General features: G+C 54.8%; 2 protein-coding genes across 2 annotated transcripts in view; one reads left to right on the top strand and one right to left on the bottom strand.

Annotated features, from left to right (window-relative positions):
* Nucleotides 1–406: 406 nt before the first annotated feature.
* Nucleotides 407–4,860, top strand: TMEM86A (transmembrane protein 86A). The gene is made up of 3 exons (XM_040495660.1): nucleotides 407–544; nucleotides 2,681–2,945; nucleotides 3,305–4,860. Exons 1-3 carry the CDS (start codon nucleotides 524–526, stop codon nucleotides 3,739–3,741), a joined length of 723 nt encoding a protein of 240 aa, XP_040351594.1. The 5' UTR covers nucleotides 407–523; the 3' UTR covers nucleotides 3,742–4,860.
* A 1,366-nt stretch (nucleotides 4,861–6,226) lies between these two features.
* IGSF22 (immunoglobulin superfamily member 22) overlaps nucleotides 6,227–19,172 on the bottom strand; it is an 18,001-nt gene continuing 5,055 nt past the window's right edge. The window contains exons 7-21 of the mRNA XM_040495661.1: nucleotides 18,787–18,900; nucleotides 18,133–18,295; nucleotides 17,219–17,491; nucleotides 15,986–16,270; nucleotides 15,115–15,239; nucleotides 14,863–15,004; nucleotides 14,399–14,695; nucleotides 13,008–13,310; nucleotides 11,736–12,248; nucleotides 10,591–10,887; nucleotides 10,050–10,138; nucleotides 9,677–9,869; nucleotides 8,642–8,941; nucleotides 7,544–7,873; nucleotides 6,227–6,297 (exon numbers count right to left, since the gene is read on the bottom strand). Of these exons, the coding sequence (XP_040351595.1) occupies nucleotides 6,227–6,297; nucleotides 7,544–7,873; nucleotides 8,642–8,941; nucleotides 9,677–9,869; nucleotides 10,050–10,138; nucleotides 10,591–10,887; nucleotides 11,736–12,248; nucleotides 13,008–13,310; nucleotides 14,399–14,695; nucleotides 14,863–15,004; nucleotides 15,115–15,239; nucleotides 15,986–16,270; nucleotides 17,219–17,491; nucleotides 18,133–18,295; nucleotides 18,787–18,900 (3,495 nt within the window). The remainder of the gene's footprint in view (nucleotides 6,298–7,543; nucleotides 7,874–8,641; nucleotides 8,942–9,676; nucleotides 9,870–10,049; nucleotides 10,139–10,590; nucleotides 10,888–11,735; nucleotides 12,249–13,007; nucleotides 13,311–14,398; nucleotides 14,696–14,862; nucleotides 15,005–15,114; nucleotides 15,240–15,985; nucleotides 16,271–17,218; nucleotides 17,492–18,132; nucleotides 18,296–18,786; nucleotides 18,901–19,172) is intronic.

The following is a 19,172-nucleotide window of genomic DNA, read 5'->3' as shown; positions in this document are numbered from 1 at the left end:
TGTCTCTTTTCAGCTTAAGACTGTGTGTACCCTGCCCATTGTGTGTCCTGTAGACATGTGTGGGTATGCAGTGAAGGTTGTGGGTCTAATTGTAACTATGTCCGTGTGTGCTGCATGTTTAAAGACGGGAGGGAATCGCCTTGTATCCCCAGGGTTAGGAGAAGATGTGTGTGGCCGCGTGTACACTACAGGAATGTGTTTGTCTCTCAGTCAAGCTCGGTCCTCGTCCAGGGCCTGGGGGGGTCACGGTCACGTTCTGGGATGCCCTGGCACAGGTTCCCAGAGGGGCGGGGTCTCTAGCGCCCCGCCCCCCGACTCCAGGCCGCTCATTGGCCGTGGGTGCTATGACGTCGTGGGGATCGCAGACAGAAACCCAAGCGCCCTGCCCGGCGAGCGGGAGGTATTGTCCGTCACCCCGGGCTTTGTTACGTCTTCGCCTACTCACCTGGCCGCGGGCGCGTCCTGGCCGCTGCAGCCCGGAGCGGGAGTGCCAGCCGCTGCCGCCGCCGCCGCCGCCGCCGCCATGGTGTCCCCAGTCACTGTGGTGAGTGCGCGAGCGAGCGAGCCAGTGTCCGGCGCCCACCGGCCTGGGGACTGGGCTGCGGCAGGCCAGGCCGCCGGGGGCCGTGGAAGGGGCAGGGATCTCGCGGCGGTCGGCGTCCCCGGGAGGGAGGTGGGCGCTGTCAAGGCCCCCCGCCCCCCACCGCTCCCCGGACCCGCGGCGCCCCTCCTCCACGCAGCCCCTGCCGGCCCGCCCGCCGGAGGGAGGAAAACAGTGGGCATGTGACTCGGAAGCGTGACTTTGTTGATGTCTGTGTGTCTGACGCGGGTCGGCGGGCCGGTTGCCGGGGAGAGGTAGAGGACACAGCAGCTGGCCGGCGGTTCTGCGTGGGCAGACCACAGGGAGGAGTGGGAGAGGGCGTGGGAGAGGGTGGGGAGGGCAGGAGGGTGACTGGGCCCTCCTGGGAATCCTGGCCCAAATCTGTTCCCTCGGTTCCTTATCTCATAAACAAGTCTGGGGCGGGGGAGGGGATGTCCCTGAGTCCAAGCAGCATTGGTAATGTGCTGGAGGAAGAGGGGTCATTCTCTCTTGACATTGCTTCCCATTCAGACTTTCTCAACTCGAACGTTTGTCTCTTTTCCCCACCCTTCCTCTTCTAGTGTTGGATTCTCTATGATTGTCAAAGTCTCGCCAGCTACTACTGCCTGTTTCTCCTCATGGGACACATGGGGCTGGGGGACGGGTATGGAGCAGACCTTGATGCTTCCAAGGGCAGGCTGGTGGTTGATGGGGAGAACTGGGGACTGTGTGGCTGTCCATCTCCTCCAGTCTCCTCCTCTGCCCATGCGCCTGCCCTGACGAGCCTGGATGGGGGGAGATCTCCATAGGAAGGGACTTAGTCATCTTTTCTCCCTGCTCTCACTCCCGTCAGAGCAAGGGCAGGCTTGGACCTTGGACCTACCCATCTACCTCTTCCCAACCTCCTTCATCACAGTCCGATCAGCCGTCAGGTAACTGGCAGTCTGGAAGTCAGTGTGTTCCCAGAGCCTTGTGCTGGACAGCTCACCCAGCCAGAGGCACGATCATTTTGGGCAGAATGTGGGTATACAGGGAACCTCAACCGTTCTGAACCATCCACAGAGACCCTGTACCAGAAGCCCAAGCAAAGGAGCTTCAGGGTGTCACAGATTGAGGATATCTGCAGTAGCCCCCCTCCCTAGCTTGGAGAGTACCTGCAGTGGCCTTAGACACACCTTTCTTTAGTGGCCCTCCCCCCCCCCCCCCATCCGTCTGAGGCCAAGTCAGCTGCTGTTACTTCTCCCCTCTCAGTTCCACATCTCCTCCCAGCCAGTCTGCTGGCTCCAGCTCAAAAGCTGGAAAGAGAACTCCTCCCCCGCTTCCTGCCTCTTTCTGATGAGCTCTTGAGTTGCTCTTGTTCTCAGAGAAATGAGACTGACCGACAGACAACCCCCTGCAACTCTCCAATCCCTGAAATCCTTCTCTAGCCAGCCTCCGTATCTCCTCTCCTTGCCCTTCTTGGTACCTTTAGGCTGGTACCTTTAGGGGCAGCTGGAGTGGAGGCTGAGGAGCAGGCTGGCCAAGGAAAGAGCCTGTGGGGGCTGAGGTGCCCACCCTCACACATTGCTGGCACTCACCCGGTGTTGCCAGGGCCCTAAGCCTGTGCCCTGGCCCCACTGCAGAAGATCACAAGGCGGCTAGTTGTGGCGTCTCTGTGGTTTCCTGCTGACTTCACTCCATTCCAGACAGCTGGTGGCTGATGGTGGCAGAGACGGGTTAAAGGGGTTTTGGAGGGACAGGGAGGGGCCAGGAAAGCAGAAGCATTGGCCTACGGGAGGGGACTTTGTCCCAAGACCTGTTTTCTGCTCAGTGAGTGACCATTCTGGTCCTGCCCTAGGGCCAAGAGTGGATGTGGGCAGCAGGAAAGTGGAGCCCCTCCCCTTCTTAATCAATTAAGCTTCAGGGTGATGATGGGCATGTTTACACTCTGCTGGCTAGTTGGGACAGGCCAGACTGAATTTCTGCGTGTCAACCCTCCCTACTTGGAAGGTGGGCCTGGCTCTGGGGTATACGTCTGGGCTGAGGGTGCCGGCTCTGAACACCTCTGTGATCTTCTGAGCTTGTAAGTGCTGAGTGCTGCCCTTGTCCTATGTCCTCCAGGTGAAGAGTGAGGGACCCAAGCTGGTGCCCTTCTTCAAGGCCACCTGCGTGTATTTTGTGCTCTGGCTGCCCTCGTCCAGCCCATCGTGGGTCAGCGCCCTCATCAAGTGCCTGCCCATCTTCTGCCTCTGGCTCTTCCTTCTGGCCCATGGCCTAGGATTCCTGCTGACCCACCCCAGTGCCACCCGCATCTTTGTGGGGCTCGTCTTCTCCGCTCTAGGTGATGCCTTCCTCATCTGGCAAGACCAGGGCTACTTTGTGCACGGTCAGTTGCCATAGTAGCTGTTTGGGAGGAATCCTGGGGTTGGGCGCTAGAGGGTCTTAGGTGGCCAAGGATTTGGGAGAGGGAGCTTTTGAACAAGAATATGGGGCATCTGAGGGGTTGTGAGGCCAAAGACCGCGGGACCCTTATTGGAGGATTGCCTTACAGAGGATCTGGTGATCGGCTCTGGAGTTCCTCAGGGGAGGGGGTGGTATCTTTACCTTTGTGGATTTCTTCCCACCCCTGATACTCCCCAAACAAAGTTCCTGGGTTATCCTAAGCACTCCCCCCCCCACACCCCATGTCTCTCATTACTCATCCGAGCCTGCCCTCAGCATCCCCTCATCCCCTCTCACTCCCAGGTCTGCTGATGTTTGCTGTGACCCACATGCTCTACGCCTCGGCCTTTGGCATGCGGCCACTGGCTCTTCGGACAGGTCTGGTGATGGCAGTGCTGTCGGGCCTGTGCTATGCTCTTCTCTACCCAGGCCTCTCAGGTGCCTTCACCTACCTGGTGGGGGTCTATGTGGCCCTTATCAGTTTCATGGGCTGGCGGGCTATGGCAGGACTACGGCTGGTTGGGGCAGCCTGGCGCTGGACTGAGCTGGCAGCAGGCAGTGGTGCACTGCTCTTTATCATCTCAGACCTGACCATCGCCCTCAACAAGTTCTGCTTCCCTGTGCCCTACTCGCGGGCACTCATCATGTCCACCTACTATGCTGCCCAGATGCTCATCGCCTTGTCAGCTGTTGAGAGCCGGGAGCCAGTGGAAGACTACAGACTGAGCAAGGCCAATTGAGAAGCCAGGGTGTGGTTACCCCTCTCTCCTCCTGGGGGAGGGGTCCAGAACCTGCAAGAACTGAGTCAGGATGGCTGCAGGACTGACCTGGAGAGTAGATACCACTGGGGAAATGTACACGTTTGAAGGGGGGTAAGCAGGAAAAGGATCTCTCTAGCAAAGTTGGTGTTCCAGAACAATGCTTACAGATAAAAAGAGCCAGCCTAATTCTCCTTGCTGGAGCCAGAATTAGACATCTCCCCACCTCTAACCCCATAGGGGCTGTCAAAGCCCCTCCAGAGGGCAATGGTGCTCAGCGTCTTGACCTCCCCCCGCTTCTAGATGGAAGAGTCTGACTCACCCCACTCCCATTCTTTCTGATCTGCACAAGAGTCCAGTGAAGAGGGGAGAAATCTGACCTGAGATGACCCAAACCCAGGGCTTGAAACCCGTTTCACAGGCCCCTAGGTGGGAAGACTGGATGAGAATGGCATCTTTCTTTCCCTCATCTATCCTTGTTACTTGAACTATCTCCGTTTCTAAGTGGTGGGTGGGAAGGTGAAGGGGTGTCTGCCCAGGTGGGGAAGACTGGGGACTTCACTGGCCTAGGAGCTTGGGCTATCAATGATTCAAGTTGGTCCCATCTCTCTCAGAGGCCAGTCCAGAGCTCAGGCCCACCACCACCACCGCCACCTTTAGACCCTATCCCCAGGGTTAGGGTGAACTATACCAAAGGAAGGGGCCAGCCTGTATGTGTGTCTGTGCGTGTGAATTTCTGTGTGTGTGTGTGTGTGTGTGTGTGTGTGTGTGTGTGTGTGTGGTCTGTCTCCCAGACTGTCTGGGTCTTTCTGTGCCATCTGTCTCTGTCCTGCTGTCTAAGTCTTATAGGGAGAGGGCCTCAGGGAGTTGCTGAGGGGGTGCCGAGCCTGGCTTAGAGAGCTGGGACCCCATCCCACCACCATCAGTGCTTTTTTCTCTGCCCCTTCTGCACTGGGAGCAAGAGGAGAGGGCTCCAATGGCATTCTAGGGTCATAAGACCTAAGGCACATTCAATGCAAAAGGAGCAAGGATGGGACAACGCCATCCTTTGCTGTTCATGTGAAAAAAATAAAAACCAAGGGCCACTGGCTGCTCTGCTTGTCTGCTTGTGTGGCGTGTGCCTGTCCTGGAGAGAAAGGGGTGGGGGCATGGTGCCAGGGGCCCTGGATGTCCTTACAGCCTGGGTCACAGTGCTGGCCAGTGCGTCTTGGCGCCAGGCTGGCTCCCTGGCTCTGGTGACATGGTGCCTTTTGGAGTGGGTCTCCCTTCCCTGGTCACGTGTATGGGTGTGGATATAATTCCGTGGCAGTATTTGCCACCATCCGATTTTGTCTTTGATGCATTCCCCTGTGCACGGACACCTAGCACCTTTGCTGACTCTTAGTGACCCAGTGCCCTCTACTGCTGCCCGCCTCCTCCCGGACCTACTGCCTGTTCCAAAATGATCCAGATTCCCTTCAAGTGTTTCCTCTCTCCTTGAACTCTGGGCTCCATTAAACAGTGGGGAGGAGTAAGATTAGATTAGCTGATTTGTACTTTAGATGGGAAGCTCTGGCAAAATAATGTGTCACCCTGTTCCAGGGGCATTTGCATCTTAATGGGCAGTGCTCTGACCCAGAAGCAGAGAGGAAAGCCTTGGGTGGTGGTGAATATGCCATTAGTAAAAGGGTTGTAGAGTCGTGGGGACAGGATAGAGGAGGCTCAGCCCCGTGTGGGTGGTGGGTGAATTAGTGATTTTCAGACTAGGATTTTTACAGAGATACCTGATGGGAGACAGGAAAAGGATAAGTAGAAGAGAGTGGCCCAGAGACAACCCCCACCCCCACCCCCATCCTTGTTTGGAGTCCAGTAGTTTCTTACAATTTTTTTTTTAATTGGGAAGATTCTGCAGTAAAACCTAAGTATGAGACCTAGTGAGCTGGATGACCAATCGTTTCTAGCTTTGAGAAGCATTAATTCCCAAATACCAGGAACTCTAGACACTAAAGAAGCAAGGCCCTGATCCCTTCAAACCCCAGAACTCTTGAGGGCAGATCTACCTGGTGAAGAAGTGCTGGCGGGGGGGGGGGGGGGGGGAGGGGGGGGGATGGAGAAGAATGAAGCCTATAAGATGCGTCCTCCCCTGCCCTGAGGGGAGGGGAGGGTGCGATGTCGCTGCAGAGGAGGGGAAGGCAAGCCAAGGCCCAGCCAAAAAGCGGCTGGTCACCCCCAATGCGGGTGGGTTTGGACTAAGCTCTGGGGGTGCGTGTCCTCTGTATCCCCATCCACTCCCAAGCCCATATCCTTGGTCCCTGCTCCATGCCAACCTCAGGAACAGGCAGGGGTGAGCTTAGTCAGTTTATTGTCCCATGACTTCACTGACAAGCACCAGGGAGCGAACTGGGCCGCCGTCACTGGGGACACACACAGGATAGGCCCAGAAACCACCTATAACAACATCCTCCTGATGCCTGGGCTGGGCCGGAGATCACATAAGGTGCTTGGACTTCTTCTGCAGACTCTCGGTGACTGACGCTAGAATTGACTTGTCATCCTTGTCTGAAAGAGCAAAGCAAGTATTTGTCAGTGTTGCTAGGGGGAAGGGAAACTCCAAATTGCTGGACTTGCAGTTAAGGCCCCCGTCTCCCAAGGTCAGCTGAGCGTGTGGGGCCAAGAGCTGCCAGTTATTCAGAACTCAATATTTGCCAGGCATTGTGCCAGTCACTTCTGTGCACTATCTCATTTAAGCCTCAAGACAGCCCTCAAGAAGTAGATGAGAAAACAGGCTCAGAGTGGTTTGCCAAGGTCACATGGCTGGACGGTAGTGGAGCCAGGGCCGTGGGCCCACGTGCTTACAACCAGAATTAAGCTGTCAGGGATTTCTCTAGCTGTGGAATGAAAGCTGGATGTCTCCCACAGTGCCTTCCCTGGCCCAGTTCTGTCACACAGTTCAGCAGCCACCCTGGAGGCATCATCTCAGGGCCAGATACCTAGCTGAGTACTTGAGAGACAGAGCGACAGGATGTGGTCTTTCCCCGAGGAACGGGACTTACAGCAGGACACCAGAGGACCGCCGCGGAGGGTTCAGGGAGCGGCAGAGGATGAGGCTGGAAAAGTAGATGTGGGGGACAGGGGAGACAGTGTGGGGAGCCTTGCTGCTTGGGGTTTCCTCCAGAAGATCATGGGAGAGTTAGGGAGTTTAAGTAAAAGGGAGCAGGGCAGGTCAGCTCTGCATTGGGAGAGGTCCTGCTACTAGCTGTGTGGTTGTGAAAAGAGTGTGTAGGAAGAGAAAACACTTCCCCTGCACGTACACACGTTGGGTAGAGGTGTGGCACACCTGTGCAGAGGAAGGGTCTCCACTAGGTTCCATTCCGTCCTCCCATTGGTGCTCCCCACCTGTCCTTATCCTAGACCAGGAGCTTTCAATCTTGGTCGCACATCAGAATCACTTGTAAAATCTCGTAAACATAAAAATTCCTTCCAGAACCTGGCCACGGAAATTGTGCCCGGCCAGTCTGGGTTAGGCCCGATCACCAGTATCTTTTTCAAAGGCAAGTCTAGGCCCACTAAGCGTTGCAAACTACAGTCTCCCGAGGGATTGCAAACTCCCAAGCCTGGAGGCTCCAGACATGTAACAAATGACATCGAGAGGCACCGAGTACGGCCCGTTGGTGAAATGTTTACACCACCTGTTGGCAGAGTAAATGAAAAAATGCACCCCCGAGACGGCCATCCTGCGCCTCTGGCCCAGATGGGACGCAGGGCCGCCTCCCCGCCCCCAGGCGGGCTCTGCGGGCGCCCTCACCGTAGACCGTGAGCGCGCAGCTGCTGCGGTCCGTGCCCAGCTCGTTCTCCACCAGCACGCTGTACTCCCCGCTGTCCTTGAGCGTGCAGGTGGGGATGACGATCGTGCACACCCCGCTGGTGGAGTTGTACCAGAACTTGGAGTTGGCCGTGATGTTGACGTCGCCCTTGTAGAGGGTCACCGTGGGCCGCGGGTTCCCAAGGAAGGCGCACGTCATGGTGCAGTCCTGGCCGCGCAGCACCGTGTGCGGCTTGAGTGGGATCAGGAAGCGCGGTGCGTGGCGCCAGTCCTTCTGCTCATACGGCTTCAGCTTGGCGCTCAGGTCCTCGACTGCGCGGGCGGGACGCGGTGGGCTGTGAGCGCACCTGGGACCCCGGCCAATGCCCGCCCGCTGAGAGCTCGAAGGCTCCCCGGAGCCCCCCAGGCCTGGGCTACATTCCCACGCCCTCTCAACTCTGGGGCCCTGACCTTACGCCGGCACCCGAGGTTCCATTCGGCCACCCTCCCACTCCCTTGTCATTCCAGGGCTCCACTATCAAAACCCAGTGCGTGGGATTTCATGCTTTTCCAGACCCAGGGGTCCTAACTTCTTTCCAGCTGTCAGCTTCCTGACCGAGCTGTTAACTTCCATCCGAGCTTTTCCAGCATCAGGTCAGCCTCCGTGGTCTCTGCTAGTCTCCATTTAGCTCTTCATTTCCAGTTTCCTGACGCTATCTCCACCCCTAGCCCCTTCCCTCCAGGGTTCCTGGACATCATCCCCAGCCCTCATCCCCGTGACCCATTGGCTCAGGGGACCACGTCTCAGCTCTAAACAGCCGGCCAGCCCCTGTCATCCCCGTCCCCAAGGGCGCCCCCACCTCCACTGTCATCCCCACCCCCAAGGGCGCCCCCCCCCACCTCCACCCCCTCAGAGTACGTACAAGGTAGTTCCTCCTCTAGGCTTCTGGATCACTACTTCTCTTCCCAGCATCCCTGACGTTAGCCTTTTCCGCCTCAGTGGTTCTCAGATTTTACCTCAAACCCCGGGTACCCCTGGCAATCCCTATGTCATCCCTGCCACCAGGGATATAATCCAAACCCCCGAGTTTCCTGACTCACTCTTGTCCTTGACGATGAGCCAGGTATCCTTGGAGTCGAGTGGGTCACTGTCACCGATTTCGTTCCGGGCCACTACTCGGAAGTAGTACTTCCTGCCAGGGAGTAACCCGGTCACCGTGTACTTGTTGCTGAAGACGCGCTCCGCTGCTGTGAACCAGGTGGGGCTGCTGGCATCCCGCTTCATGATGACGTAGTGGGCCTCACTATCCTCCTGGATGTCAGGGCTGTGGTTCCAGGTCAGAGTCACCGTGTTGGGGACCTCCTCAAACAGCTGTAGGTTTGTGGGCGGCCGCGGAAAATCTGGAACAACCACAAGGTCCAACAGCCACCCTTGGGGGCCTGAAGAATTATGCCCCACCACAGCCACCTGCCAAGCCCCATGGAAGATGAGACGGGGAATGTCCCTTCTTTGAGTCTCAGGCCGCTGGTATTTTGGAGTCAGAACTATTTCTGAGGCATAGCTCTGCCATTTACCAGCCCTGTGAACTTGGGCAAGTTACTTATCTTTTTTTGAGACCGGTTTCCTCGTTTGCAGAATAGGGCTCACAATAACTATCACAGAAATGCTGAGTAAAGTGCTTGGCACATAGTAACTATTCAATAAAAGTTTATCCCTTCATCCCTAGGGAGTTTAAGGCTTTATTATAAAGCTTCTAGCCCTCACTACTATGAGGCCACTGCAATTATTAATGGACTCATTTCCATCTATCCCTCCTGATTCCCACTCATTTTCTGCTCTCTCTCTGCCATTCATCCTCTGCATATGCCTCAGAGCTCATCAGATATGCGTGCGGAAACTGAAACAAGGATTTGGTCCTAGTTCAATGCCTCTAGGGCTTCAGGGCATTGAGAAAAAGCGGAAAGAAACCTCCCCATTAAGGCAAAGGCCAATAAAGTCTTGTTTTGTGGTGCCAGACAAGACTTCACTACCTTAAGGCCTGGCTTGACAGTGATAGGAACTCGAGCAGCAGTGGGGAGTTATATTTTGGAGTGTGTGCAAGGATACCTCCCCAAGGCCTCTGCCTACTGTCATACCTGCCACACGCACGTGGATGTCATAGGATGCCTCTCCAAACTCATTCTGGAGCAAGATGCGGTACACCCCTGAATCAGAGCGCTTGGTGCTGTTGATGAGGAACTGAGAATGGTTTTTGCCCTTGATGATGGTTTCCCTGCCCTTGGTGGGGATGCCGTCTTTCTGCCAGATCACGTTAGGTGGTGGTGAGCCCTGTGTGGTGACAGGAGATGGCACTGGGGTCACCCAGGTGATATTTGGGGCTCCCACTGTTGAGAATTCTCCTGCCAGGCTCTAGTGCCAGGGTTCTGGTGAGGGGCCGAGACAGAGACTCTGATAGCTACAGCAGCCATCTCGGTGGGCATCTGGGGGCCAGGATCTGGAACAACTCACAGAGAAGGCAGCATGGATGCAGAGGGCTGTCCCAGCACGAACCACCATGTGACTCTTCAGTCGGGCACTGAGATCAAACTTGGGGGCAGCTGAGAGGGAAGAGACCAAGGTGGGGCCATGGACCTCTCTCTCTCTGGAAGACTCAGCTTTAAACCTCCCCATCCAGAGCCTTTCCCAACCTCTCCTCCATGCTCTTGTTAGAACCCATACAGACCATTAGCAGCCCCAACACTGTGAAGCATTTATTTGTCCCTTGTCTGTCTTCCCCTGTTAGTATGTAAGACTCTAGGGCAGGTCCTGTGTCTTAGTTGTTTCTGTATTTCCAACACCCCTCTTGGCACACAGTAAATACTATTTAGCATACAATGAGTGGGTTTTTTTTTGGTGGGGGCGGGTCACGCCTGGCTCTGTCCAGGCACAAGTATGGACGACTTCTTGCCCATAGCATCACCCAGTTTTCCCCTGTGGGATGAGGTCCTAGGGAGGAAGGTATGGAGCTGGGATGTTGAGGCCTAAACCCCAGCTCTCTCTGTGTCCTCACCTGGTGGTGGCATGGCACGAACCCCCTCATCCAGTTCCACAGGCTCCCCAACCCCAGCCTCATTCACAGCCCGGATTCGGAAGAAGTATTTCTGCCTCTCGGTGAGGCCTCCCACTGTGTAGCAGGTGCCTGAGATGGGGATCTTTGTGCACTTGGACCACTCCTTAGTGTCTTCGGCCCGCATCTCAAGGATGTAGCCAGAAGGTGGGTCTCCCTCTGCAGGCTCCCGCCAGGCCAGGGAGATACTGGAGTTGGAGGAATCAGACACGTGCAGACCCTGCACCAGGCCTGGGGGCTCTGGGTGGCAAAGACATCCAGTCAGCCTCCCAGCACATCCGTACTCATCCCCGTGCCCATTCCCACACCCGGTACCCCTAAAACCTAGCTGTCAGCACTTCTTCCTCTGACACCCAGTTCACACCTTCAAGGCCAACCTTGCGCACTCAACAACCTCCAAGTTCAATTCTCTCACTGGCTCAACACTTTCACCCTTGAAGTCACTACCCTCCAAATTCAACATACCCTACAGCCTCAATTTCCTTCTATTCTATTTTTTTTAAGGTTATTTATTTTGAGAGAGACAGAGACAGCGAGAGCAGGGGGGAGGCAGAGAGAGAGAATCCCAAACAGGCCCCGCACTGTCAGCCGTGGGACCCCACGCAGGGCTCAAACTCATGAACCGCGAGATCATGACCCGAGCCCAAACCGAGAGTCAGTCACTCAACTGACAGAGCCACCCAGGCGCCCCATCAGTTTCCTTGCGTTCTAAACTCCACCTTAATTTAGCCCAACCATCTCCACCGCCTCCATTCGTGTGCGGTACCCCCATCTCATCTCCCAAACTCAGCCCCCTCCCGACCATCCACACTATACTATCCCCCTACCCAATCCTCAGACCTGCCTCTACCACCTCGCCTAACCAGAAATGCTCAAAGTTTGATAACTTTTTTCCCCACCCTGCCCAATCTTTATTTGTTGGTTTTCTCTTACGTGTGAATCCTGTCCCTCTATTAGGCTGGCAGCTCCCACAGAGTGGAGACTGTGTGGAGGGGTCATCCTGTTAGGCTTTCCCAGAGAAGAAGGCGGCTGTCTACCTTGCATCAGATAATTCTACTACGTGCTGGGGTTTGGCACCCCATACTCACTGACAGGGTCCTTGGCTACCACTGAGCTGGATGCCATACTGGGCTGTCCAGGGCCTGCCTTATTCACAGCTATAACTCGGAATTCATATTCTGTGTCTTCCAGGAGACCATCCACAGTGCACTTGGTATCTGAAATGGGAGTTTGAGGGGTCCTGAGGCCAGGGGGTCCATGAGATGGGAGACCATAGGGTGAGAGGGCATGGATTAGGGGGTGGCGGGATGCTATGAAAATCCTCAAAGGAGTTGGGGAACAGAGTATGTTCAGGGCAGCAGAAGTACACAGGTCCACCCAGCAAAGCCTCTCTTGGTCCTCCTGAGCCTCTCTCCCTAGGACCTCACCTTGGATGGGCTCCTTGTTGACCGGCACCCAGAGGCTACTGCCTTTCTTCCTCCGCTCCACAATGTAGCCGAGCACTGGGGCTCCCCCATCCTGGGTAGGGACATTCCATGTGATGGTCATGCTGTCTTTGGTCACATCAGTCACTTGAGGCTGGGAGGCAAGACCAGGGGGCTCTGTGGGAGACAGAGGGCAGAGGTTAGAAGGGGGAGCATGTAGACATTTCCCACCCCATGTTGATCTCTGGCTCCCTCCTTCAAAAAACAAAACAAAACAAAACAAAACAAAACACCTTAAACCAATGATTCTTAACTAATGTCTGGGTTTTACCTCCAGAGAGTTTAATGTAATTGGCCTGGGGGGTGGAAGCCAGGCATGAGCATGTTTTTAAAGACATCAATCAGGTGATTCTGTTGAGCCCAGATTGAGAATCGCCAACTTGGTTCTTTCGACCCTTGTCATCCCCAAAGCCACAGTTCCTAATGTACTGTCTTGACACATGGACACATGGAGACTAGTTGGGAGGGGTGTCGCCAGAAGTTAATTAGCTTTCATAATTCAAATACCCATGTTGTCAAGGGGCTTCTTTGGGGGAAAAGTTAGAACAGATTCAAGGTTATCTCTAAAGTAACACTACTCTCACTTGAATTTGGGGTGCTTTCTGGAATGGAGAAACAAGTGGAGTCATTTCCCTGCAATTGAATGCAGTTCTGGACATACACACAGGGGATGTGTTGTGCATGTGATCTGACTGGGAAAAGTAGAGAATTCCTACCCAAGATAATGTTCTGCTCGTACTCCGGATTCCATCTGTCTCATCGGATAGCCACAGAGGTGACCCCACAGAATTCCCCACAGACTAGCATCCCTCACTGGCCGAAGGCCTCCATCCCGACCCCTGAGTTTCCCACTGAGCATAGGGCTATCTCACTGACCAATGGGATTTCCTGCAAACACTTCATCTGTTTCCAGAGGGTCGCTCACTCCTTCTGAATTAACCGCCAGGATACGAAACTGGTAGGCTTTTCCCTCTTCTACCTTGTTGGTGGCAAATTTCGTGAGTTTGCTGTCCACCTCGCCTATCTTAATCCAGGACTTCTTGCCGACCATCCTCCGTTCCACTATGAACTGGGTCACAGGCCGCCCACCGTTGTCTTTGGGGGCCTTCCACTTCATGTGCACACAATTACCCGAGAGTTCCAGAAATTCCACCCGGCCCTGGGGAGGTTTCGGACGGTCTGAGGACAGAAGATAGCATCACAACAGGGACCGGGAAGGCTTTATCCCACTTGCCAGAGGTCCACCAAACTGGGGCATAGACTTGCCTCGCCCTTCTCTGTGTTCACTGTGCCTCCTTGTAAGACTTGCCCAAAGGGTTTGATCTTTGGCCACCCGAGACTCTCACTTGCCTAGGAATAGGTGGACTGGGGACCCGGGGAGCCCCTGTCTCAGCTGATTCACCCCTTGTCCCCTTCCACACAAGATCTCCCCCTCCTCGCAGCTTCCAGAACTCCAGTGCTTTGTGATATTATAGTTCATCTTATGTTATAATTACACGTTGGCCAGTTTTCATCCCTTTTGGGTTGAGAAACAGCTGGAATACTTCCATCCCTGTATCCTCAGAGCTGAGAACACAGAAGAGGGGTTCAGTCATGCTGTTGAATTGAGTCAAAACCCAAACCTTCTCACTCCACAGCTTGATGGCATGGGCGTGTGTGTGTGTGTGTGTGTGTGTGTGTGTGTTGCATGTTGACCATGAGCTCACTAAGGTCAGCTCCTCATCTCTTGTATTCCAACCCATCTCCAACCCCATTCCTACCCCCTTCCATCTTTCCAGCTTCATTTTGTCCTCAACCCCATTCACCCACCCTCACTTCATGTCACTTCCAACCCCAAAACTCACGCACCAACCCCGCTTCTATCCCTAAATGCCCCTCTTTCACTTCATTTCTACCTTATTTGCAACCATGTCCTCATCTCCAAGTCAGTAACACTGGAAGGTCTGCTATGTGCTGTGCGCCCTGCTATGTGCTTTAAATTCACTTGAAATAGATCCTGAAAACAAAACTCCTGACACAACAACAACAAAAACCAAAACCAGGCCCAAATCACCCCATGGCAAATGAGAAATGGAGGCTTCAGTAGGTTCATCCGCTTGCCCAAGGCCGCCTAGTGAGGAACTTAGAAAGCGGGCTTCCGGTGCAAAGCCAGCACTCGGATGCCATTCTCAACCCCCAGCTCCAGCTCCCATCCCCAGCCTGCCTCCCGCCCTGAGCGCAGAGCAGCAGATGCCCTCAGCTCAGCCCAGCGGGGGGCCAGCCCTCACCCAGCACGCTGAGGTGCAGAGTGGCTGTGGCTGTGCCATAGTCATTCTTGAGCTTGAGCAGAACGAGGCCACTGTCCTCACGCACGCAGTTGGAGATGGTGAGCAGCGCCTGGTCTTCCCCGCGCTCCATGGACACACGTTCCTCTTCTGTCACCTCCATGCCGTCCTTGTACCACGTCACTTTGGGCAGCGGCTTCGCCCGGAAGGGCACCTTGATGTTTGCCGTGTGGCCCACCTTCACAGTCACGGGGTGCGCGGCCAGCGCCTCCAGCACCGACGGGTCGATGGTAGGTGGATCTGCCGGGGGGGGGGGGGGGGGGGGGGGGGGGGGGGGGGCGCCCCCGGGGGGGGGGGGGGTGGGCGATGAGGGGTGGAAGAGATCCCATGGGGGTGGGGGAGGAGCCCTGAGCACGTGGGCTGGCCCGGAGGGGTTGAGTCTTGCCTACAGCGGGCAGTGACCTTACCTGCAATGAATACGGAGGCCTCGCTCTCTGCGCCCTTGGCCCGGAAGGTGTACTTGCCCTCGTGCTCCGGGCCCATACTGGGGAAGATGAGCTTGTGCACTGCACCCTGCTTCACGATCTGCACGCCGGGCAAGTCCGTGATCTGGGGGGGGGGGGGGGGGGGGTGGGGGGCAAGGGGCGGCCATGAGTGCGAATGTATGGCCAGTCCACCCCTTCCTCCTTGGCCCCCTTCTCTAGCCCCTTGCCTCGGACCTCCTTGCCATCCTTGAGCCACACGCCCTCCACCTTCTCGTCGTTCAGCACCACGCACAGTTCAGCTGGGCTCCCGGTGGCCGCATGCACGTCGGACATCCCGCTCTTCACGGTGGCCAGACGCTCTGGGGGAGAAAGGGAGCAGGTGCTGGGTGAAAGGAACTCACGTGAAAATGGCTGGTGGTGATGGCCATGGGAAGGGGCTGGGGTGCCATGTCTGTCAAAATAATTTATGATGAGCAGGAGATTTGGAAATGGTCAATGGGCGATAGGAGAATGGTCAGGGAGGGAACTGGAGCAAGTAGGTGGGAGGTTGGGGAAAAGTCCAATTAGCATTGGGAAATGGTTAATGGGGGCCTGCTCATCGGAAGATGGTCCCTGGGGACTTGGGATGCTCAGTTGAAGAAGAAGAATAGATGGTGGGAGTGTAGATGGGTAGAGGAGTTGGGATGGTTAGTTGGGGTTATGCTAGACTGTGGGATGCCCAGGGTTTTTAGGAGTTGAGGGTGGTCAGGGTCAGTGGGGACTGATCAGGATTAGTGAGCAGGGGCTGGTCAAGGTCAAGGAGGATCAGATGATCAAGGCTGCTGGGGATGGTCAGAGTCTGGAAGTGAAGGATGGATAAAGTCAAGGGATTTTGGATAGGGTTACAGACATGGGGTATGACCAGGGTCTAGGAGGTAAAGATGTTCAGGGCCTGGGAGGTCAGAGAGGGTCAGAATTTGGTAGATGGGGGTGATTAGACTGGGAAGTAGAAACTGACCATGATTTGAGGAGGCTGGAGTCAGTAGGGGGCTGATCAGTGTCCATGGCAGGGAACCACCAGGACTGGGGGGATTGGTCAGTGGGAGCTGACAGGGTGAGCACGTACCCTCCACGGTGACCACAGCAGTACTGTAGTATTCAGTGGGGTCTCCGTCCTGCATGGCCACCACGGTGTACTCGCCACTGTCACTGAGCTGTGCGTCCTCAATGACCAGCTCTGCTCGCTTGCCCTCATGGCCCATGCTGTACTTGGTGCTGCGCTCCAGCAGCCGCCCATCCTTCTTCCAGTACAGCGTCACGTCCTTGGAGGTCAGCTCACACTCAAGGCAGGCACGGCTCCTCTCTTTCACACGTACGTTCTTTAGGGTTCTCACAAACTTGATGGGGATGCCTGTGGACAGATAGACTTGGATCTGCATCCAACCCCCTACATCCCTTTCTGCAGCTACATGCTGCCCTACTACTCTTTTTGGTCCCAGAAACACAGGGACTTGTGGCATTGAATGTGTTGTGTGCAACACGTGACCCACAGAGGTAACTGGCAGAGAGAGTCCCAGCTCTGCCCCTTACTTGCTAGCTGACTGTATGCAATGCATTCACTCTCTGGGTCTCAGTTTCTTCATATGTAAAATGGGATAACAGTTTACCCCCTCACAGCACTGCAGTCAATATCTCTAGTGGCCCTTTGGAACTCCAGCCATAATTGCCTTGTCTTTCTGGTGTCTGGGCCTTTATACACCTGCTGTTCCCTCTGCTGAGAATTTCCTGTCTTCATCCCCATTTGCTGAAATATGAACTCCTTTTGGTTCTTGGCAAGACTTGGCCATCACCTCATCACATCCTTTCTGACATCACTAAGTGGTGCTCCTTCTTTGGGTGCCCACAGCCTCTGTGTCTCCCACCATCACAGCCATGATGATTCCACGTTACAGGAGTCAAGTGTGGTTCCCACGTGTGACATGCCTCACGTGTAACTCTCCAAATGAATTCTAATGTAGGAATGCAAGTGGTTAACAGTGATGTGCTATAACATATAAGGTTAGAGCTGGAAAGGCTAATAATTTCCTGACCCATGATCTCCCAGCTGGTAATAAGACCCCAGTCTTGACTTCCTGCTTAAGAACTTATGTTCCAAGTCCATTTGGTGCCTCCTCCACTACACTAGGAGTTAGTGGAGGAGAGAACCCTCTGTCTTTCTAGAACCCATCACAGGGCTTTGCAAGGAGAGATGGATGGATGGATGGATGGATGGGTGGATGGGTGGATAGATGGATGACTGCCCGCATGGAGGTGGCTGTGGCATGAGGCCCACCCCTCAAGCTCTGGCCCAACCACTCACGGTCAATAGTGAGCTGGGCTTTCTGTACCAGGTCCCCCGCCTCAGCAGAGAACTCGCCGGCATCACTGAGTCTGGCATCCTTAATCTTCAGTGTGTGGGTCAGACCATCCTCAGACACAGTGATTTCATACTTTTCATCCCTCTTCAGCTCCTTCCCATTGAACTTCCACACAAAGTTGGGCACTTTCTTGGAAAGGCGGATCTCAAAAACAGCTGTCTGGCGCTCTGTCACCTTCATTGGTGTCATCTCTCCCAAGAACTTCAGTGGCTCATCTGTGGAAGAGTAGGAGGGGCAGTCGTTGGGCTGCAGCCCTGGTCCCTCCTGAGGGGTGGGGTGATGGAGGGGACATGAAGACTCAGGGGTCACTGGCCTCCTGTAGCCCACAATTGGGGAAAGCATCCTTCCTTTCGGTCTGCTTGTGAATCCTGGAGTCCCCTCCCACGATGGTCATATGGTCTCCTCCCCAGTAACGTTAACACAGCAATTTTAAAAGGCACTTATGTAGTTTCAGATATGTGCCAGGCACTCTTCCAGCCAGTGTGCACATAGGATGCATCTAATTCCCATATAGATAGATTTTACTATGATTTCTCATTTTACATATGGGGAAACTGAGGCAAACAGAAGTGAAATAACTTGTCCCAAATCACAAGCTTCTAAGTGACAGAAGCTGGGATCTGAACCCCAGCAGTCTAACTCTGGAGACTGTGTACTTAACCATGATGCTACACTGCCCCATGGCACTTACTGTCTCATTCTCTCCCTTGTGCCCCATGTTTCCCTCCTCCGTTAATGTCCATCCCCATGCAGTCCTCTCCTGCATGGCCCTGCCGTCCTCTCTCCCACATCCCTGGCAATTCCTCCCCTGATCTGACAGCATCCTCCTTGTTCCCCCTCATGCCCACATTCATACCCAGCACTGTGAGCTCTGCTCTCATCTTCTTGTCACCCACGGACAGGCTGTAGGTTCCTGCGTCGTTCATGTTCACATTGGTAATAACCAGCATGTACTTGGTGCCTATCTGCTTCACATCATACTTGCCTAGGGAGTACTGGATCCTCAGTGGCTCATTATCCTGTCTCATGAAATGGGTAGAAAAGCTGAGGGAGGAGTTTAGGAGGAGGCTTCCAGAGGTCCCCATTCCCCAAGGCCAGCCTGAGCTGGAGGGTACGACGTCTGCCTCTCTAAGATCCTCAGACACACCAGAGGCCCCCGAGATCTCTTTAGCCACATCATCTAGCTAAGCGGGACCCTGGGTCCCTGCCTCCTTTGAGACCTGAACTCTTAATGTTATCTTCAGGACTACCTAACTCATCCTTTTCAGATGGATAGACTGAGGCATGGAGAAAGGAAAGTAAGTATCTCAAATCAAACAGCAAAGTGATGAAACAGCTAAGAATAGAGCCCAGCTCCCAGTCAGTTTCAATCATCCCAGGAGGCATCAGCCTCTTGCTGGAATAGAAGAGGGACCTGGTTGACGGATAATGAGAGTGTCTGTGAAGGGAGGAGGTGCAGAGAGGAAATGATATTGCCAGGGCAGGCCCTGCCTAGGTGTCCCCTCCCCACCTTCATCCATATCATCTTGACATTGGGGTCCTTCAGCTCCATGATGCAGTCAAAGACCACAGTGGTGTCAATCTTGGTCTCTATGTCTTCCAGGGGCTTCAGAATCCGGATGGTCTGTGAGATTGTGATAATAAAATGGCGGGTGTCAGGGACATCTGGGGCCTGCCCAGTCTGTTAACCCAATTCTGGAGGAGCTCCTTAAAGGTTTGGGGAGAAATGACTAGGCTTATTGGACAGCTGTGCCTCCCCCAACCTCCTGCCACTGCCTGCCTGCAAGATTTAGGGGCAGACAGATATGATGGACCATGAGAAAGGAACTCCATTCATGGAATAGTCACTATGGACCATGAGAAAGGAACTCCATTCATGGAATAGTCACCATGGAC

This window comes from Herpailurus yagouaroundi, unplaced genomic scaffold (assembly GCF_014898765.1).
Source record: "Herpailurus yagouaroundi ecotype Mexico unplaced genomic scaffold, PumYag 187, whole genome shotgun sequence".
NCBI lineage: Eukaryota > Metazoa > Chordata > Mammalia > Carnivora > Felidae > Herpailurus > Herpailurus yagouaroundi.
The sequence above is the reverse complement of the archived record's forward strand: the minus strand, read 5'-3'. Positions and strand labels throughout refer to the sequence as shown.

Excerpts from the sequence above, each read along its gene's own strand:
- TMEM86A (XM_040495660.1), top strand. The coding sequence starts at position 524 with ATGGTGTCCCCAGTCACTGTG. Across the intron at positions 545-2,680 it reads TGGTGTCCCCAGTCACTGTG|GTGAAGAGTGAGGGACCCAA; the intron begins GTGAGTGCGCGA and ends TATGTCCTCCAG. Across the intron at positions 2,946-3,304 it reads CCAGGGCTACTTTGTGCACG|GTCTGCTGATGTTTGCTGTG; the intron begins GTCAGTTGCCAT and ends TCTCACTCCCAG.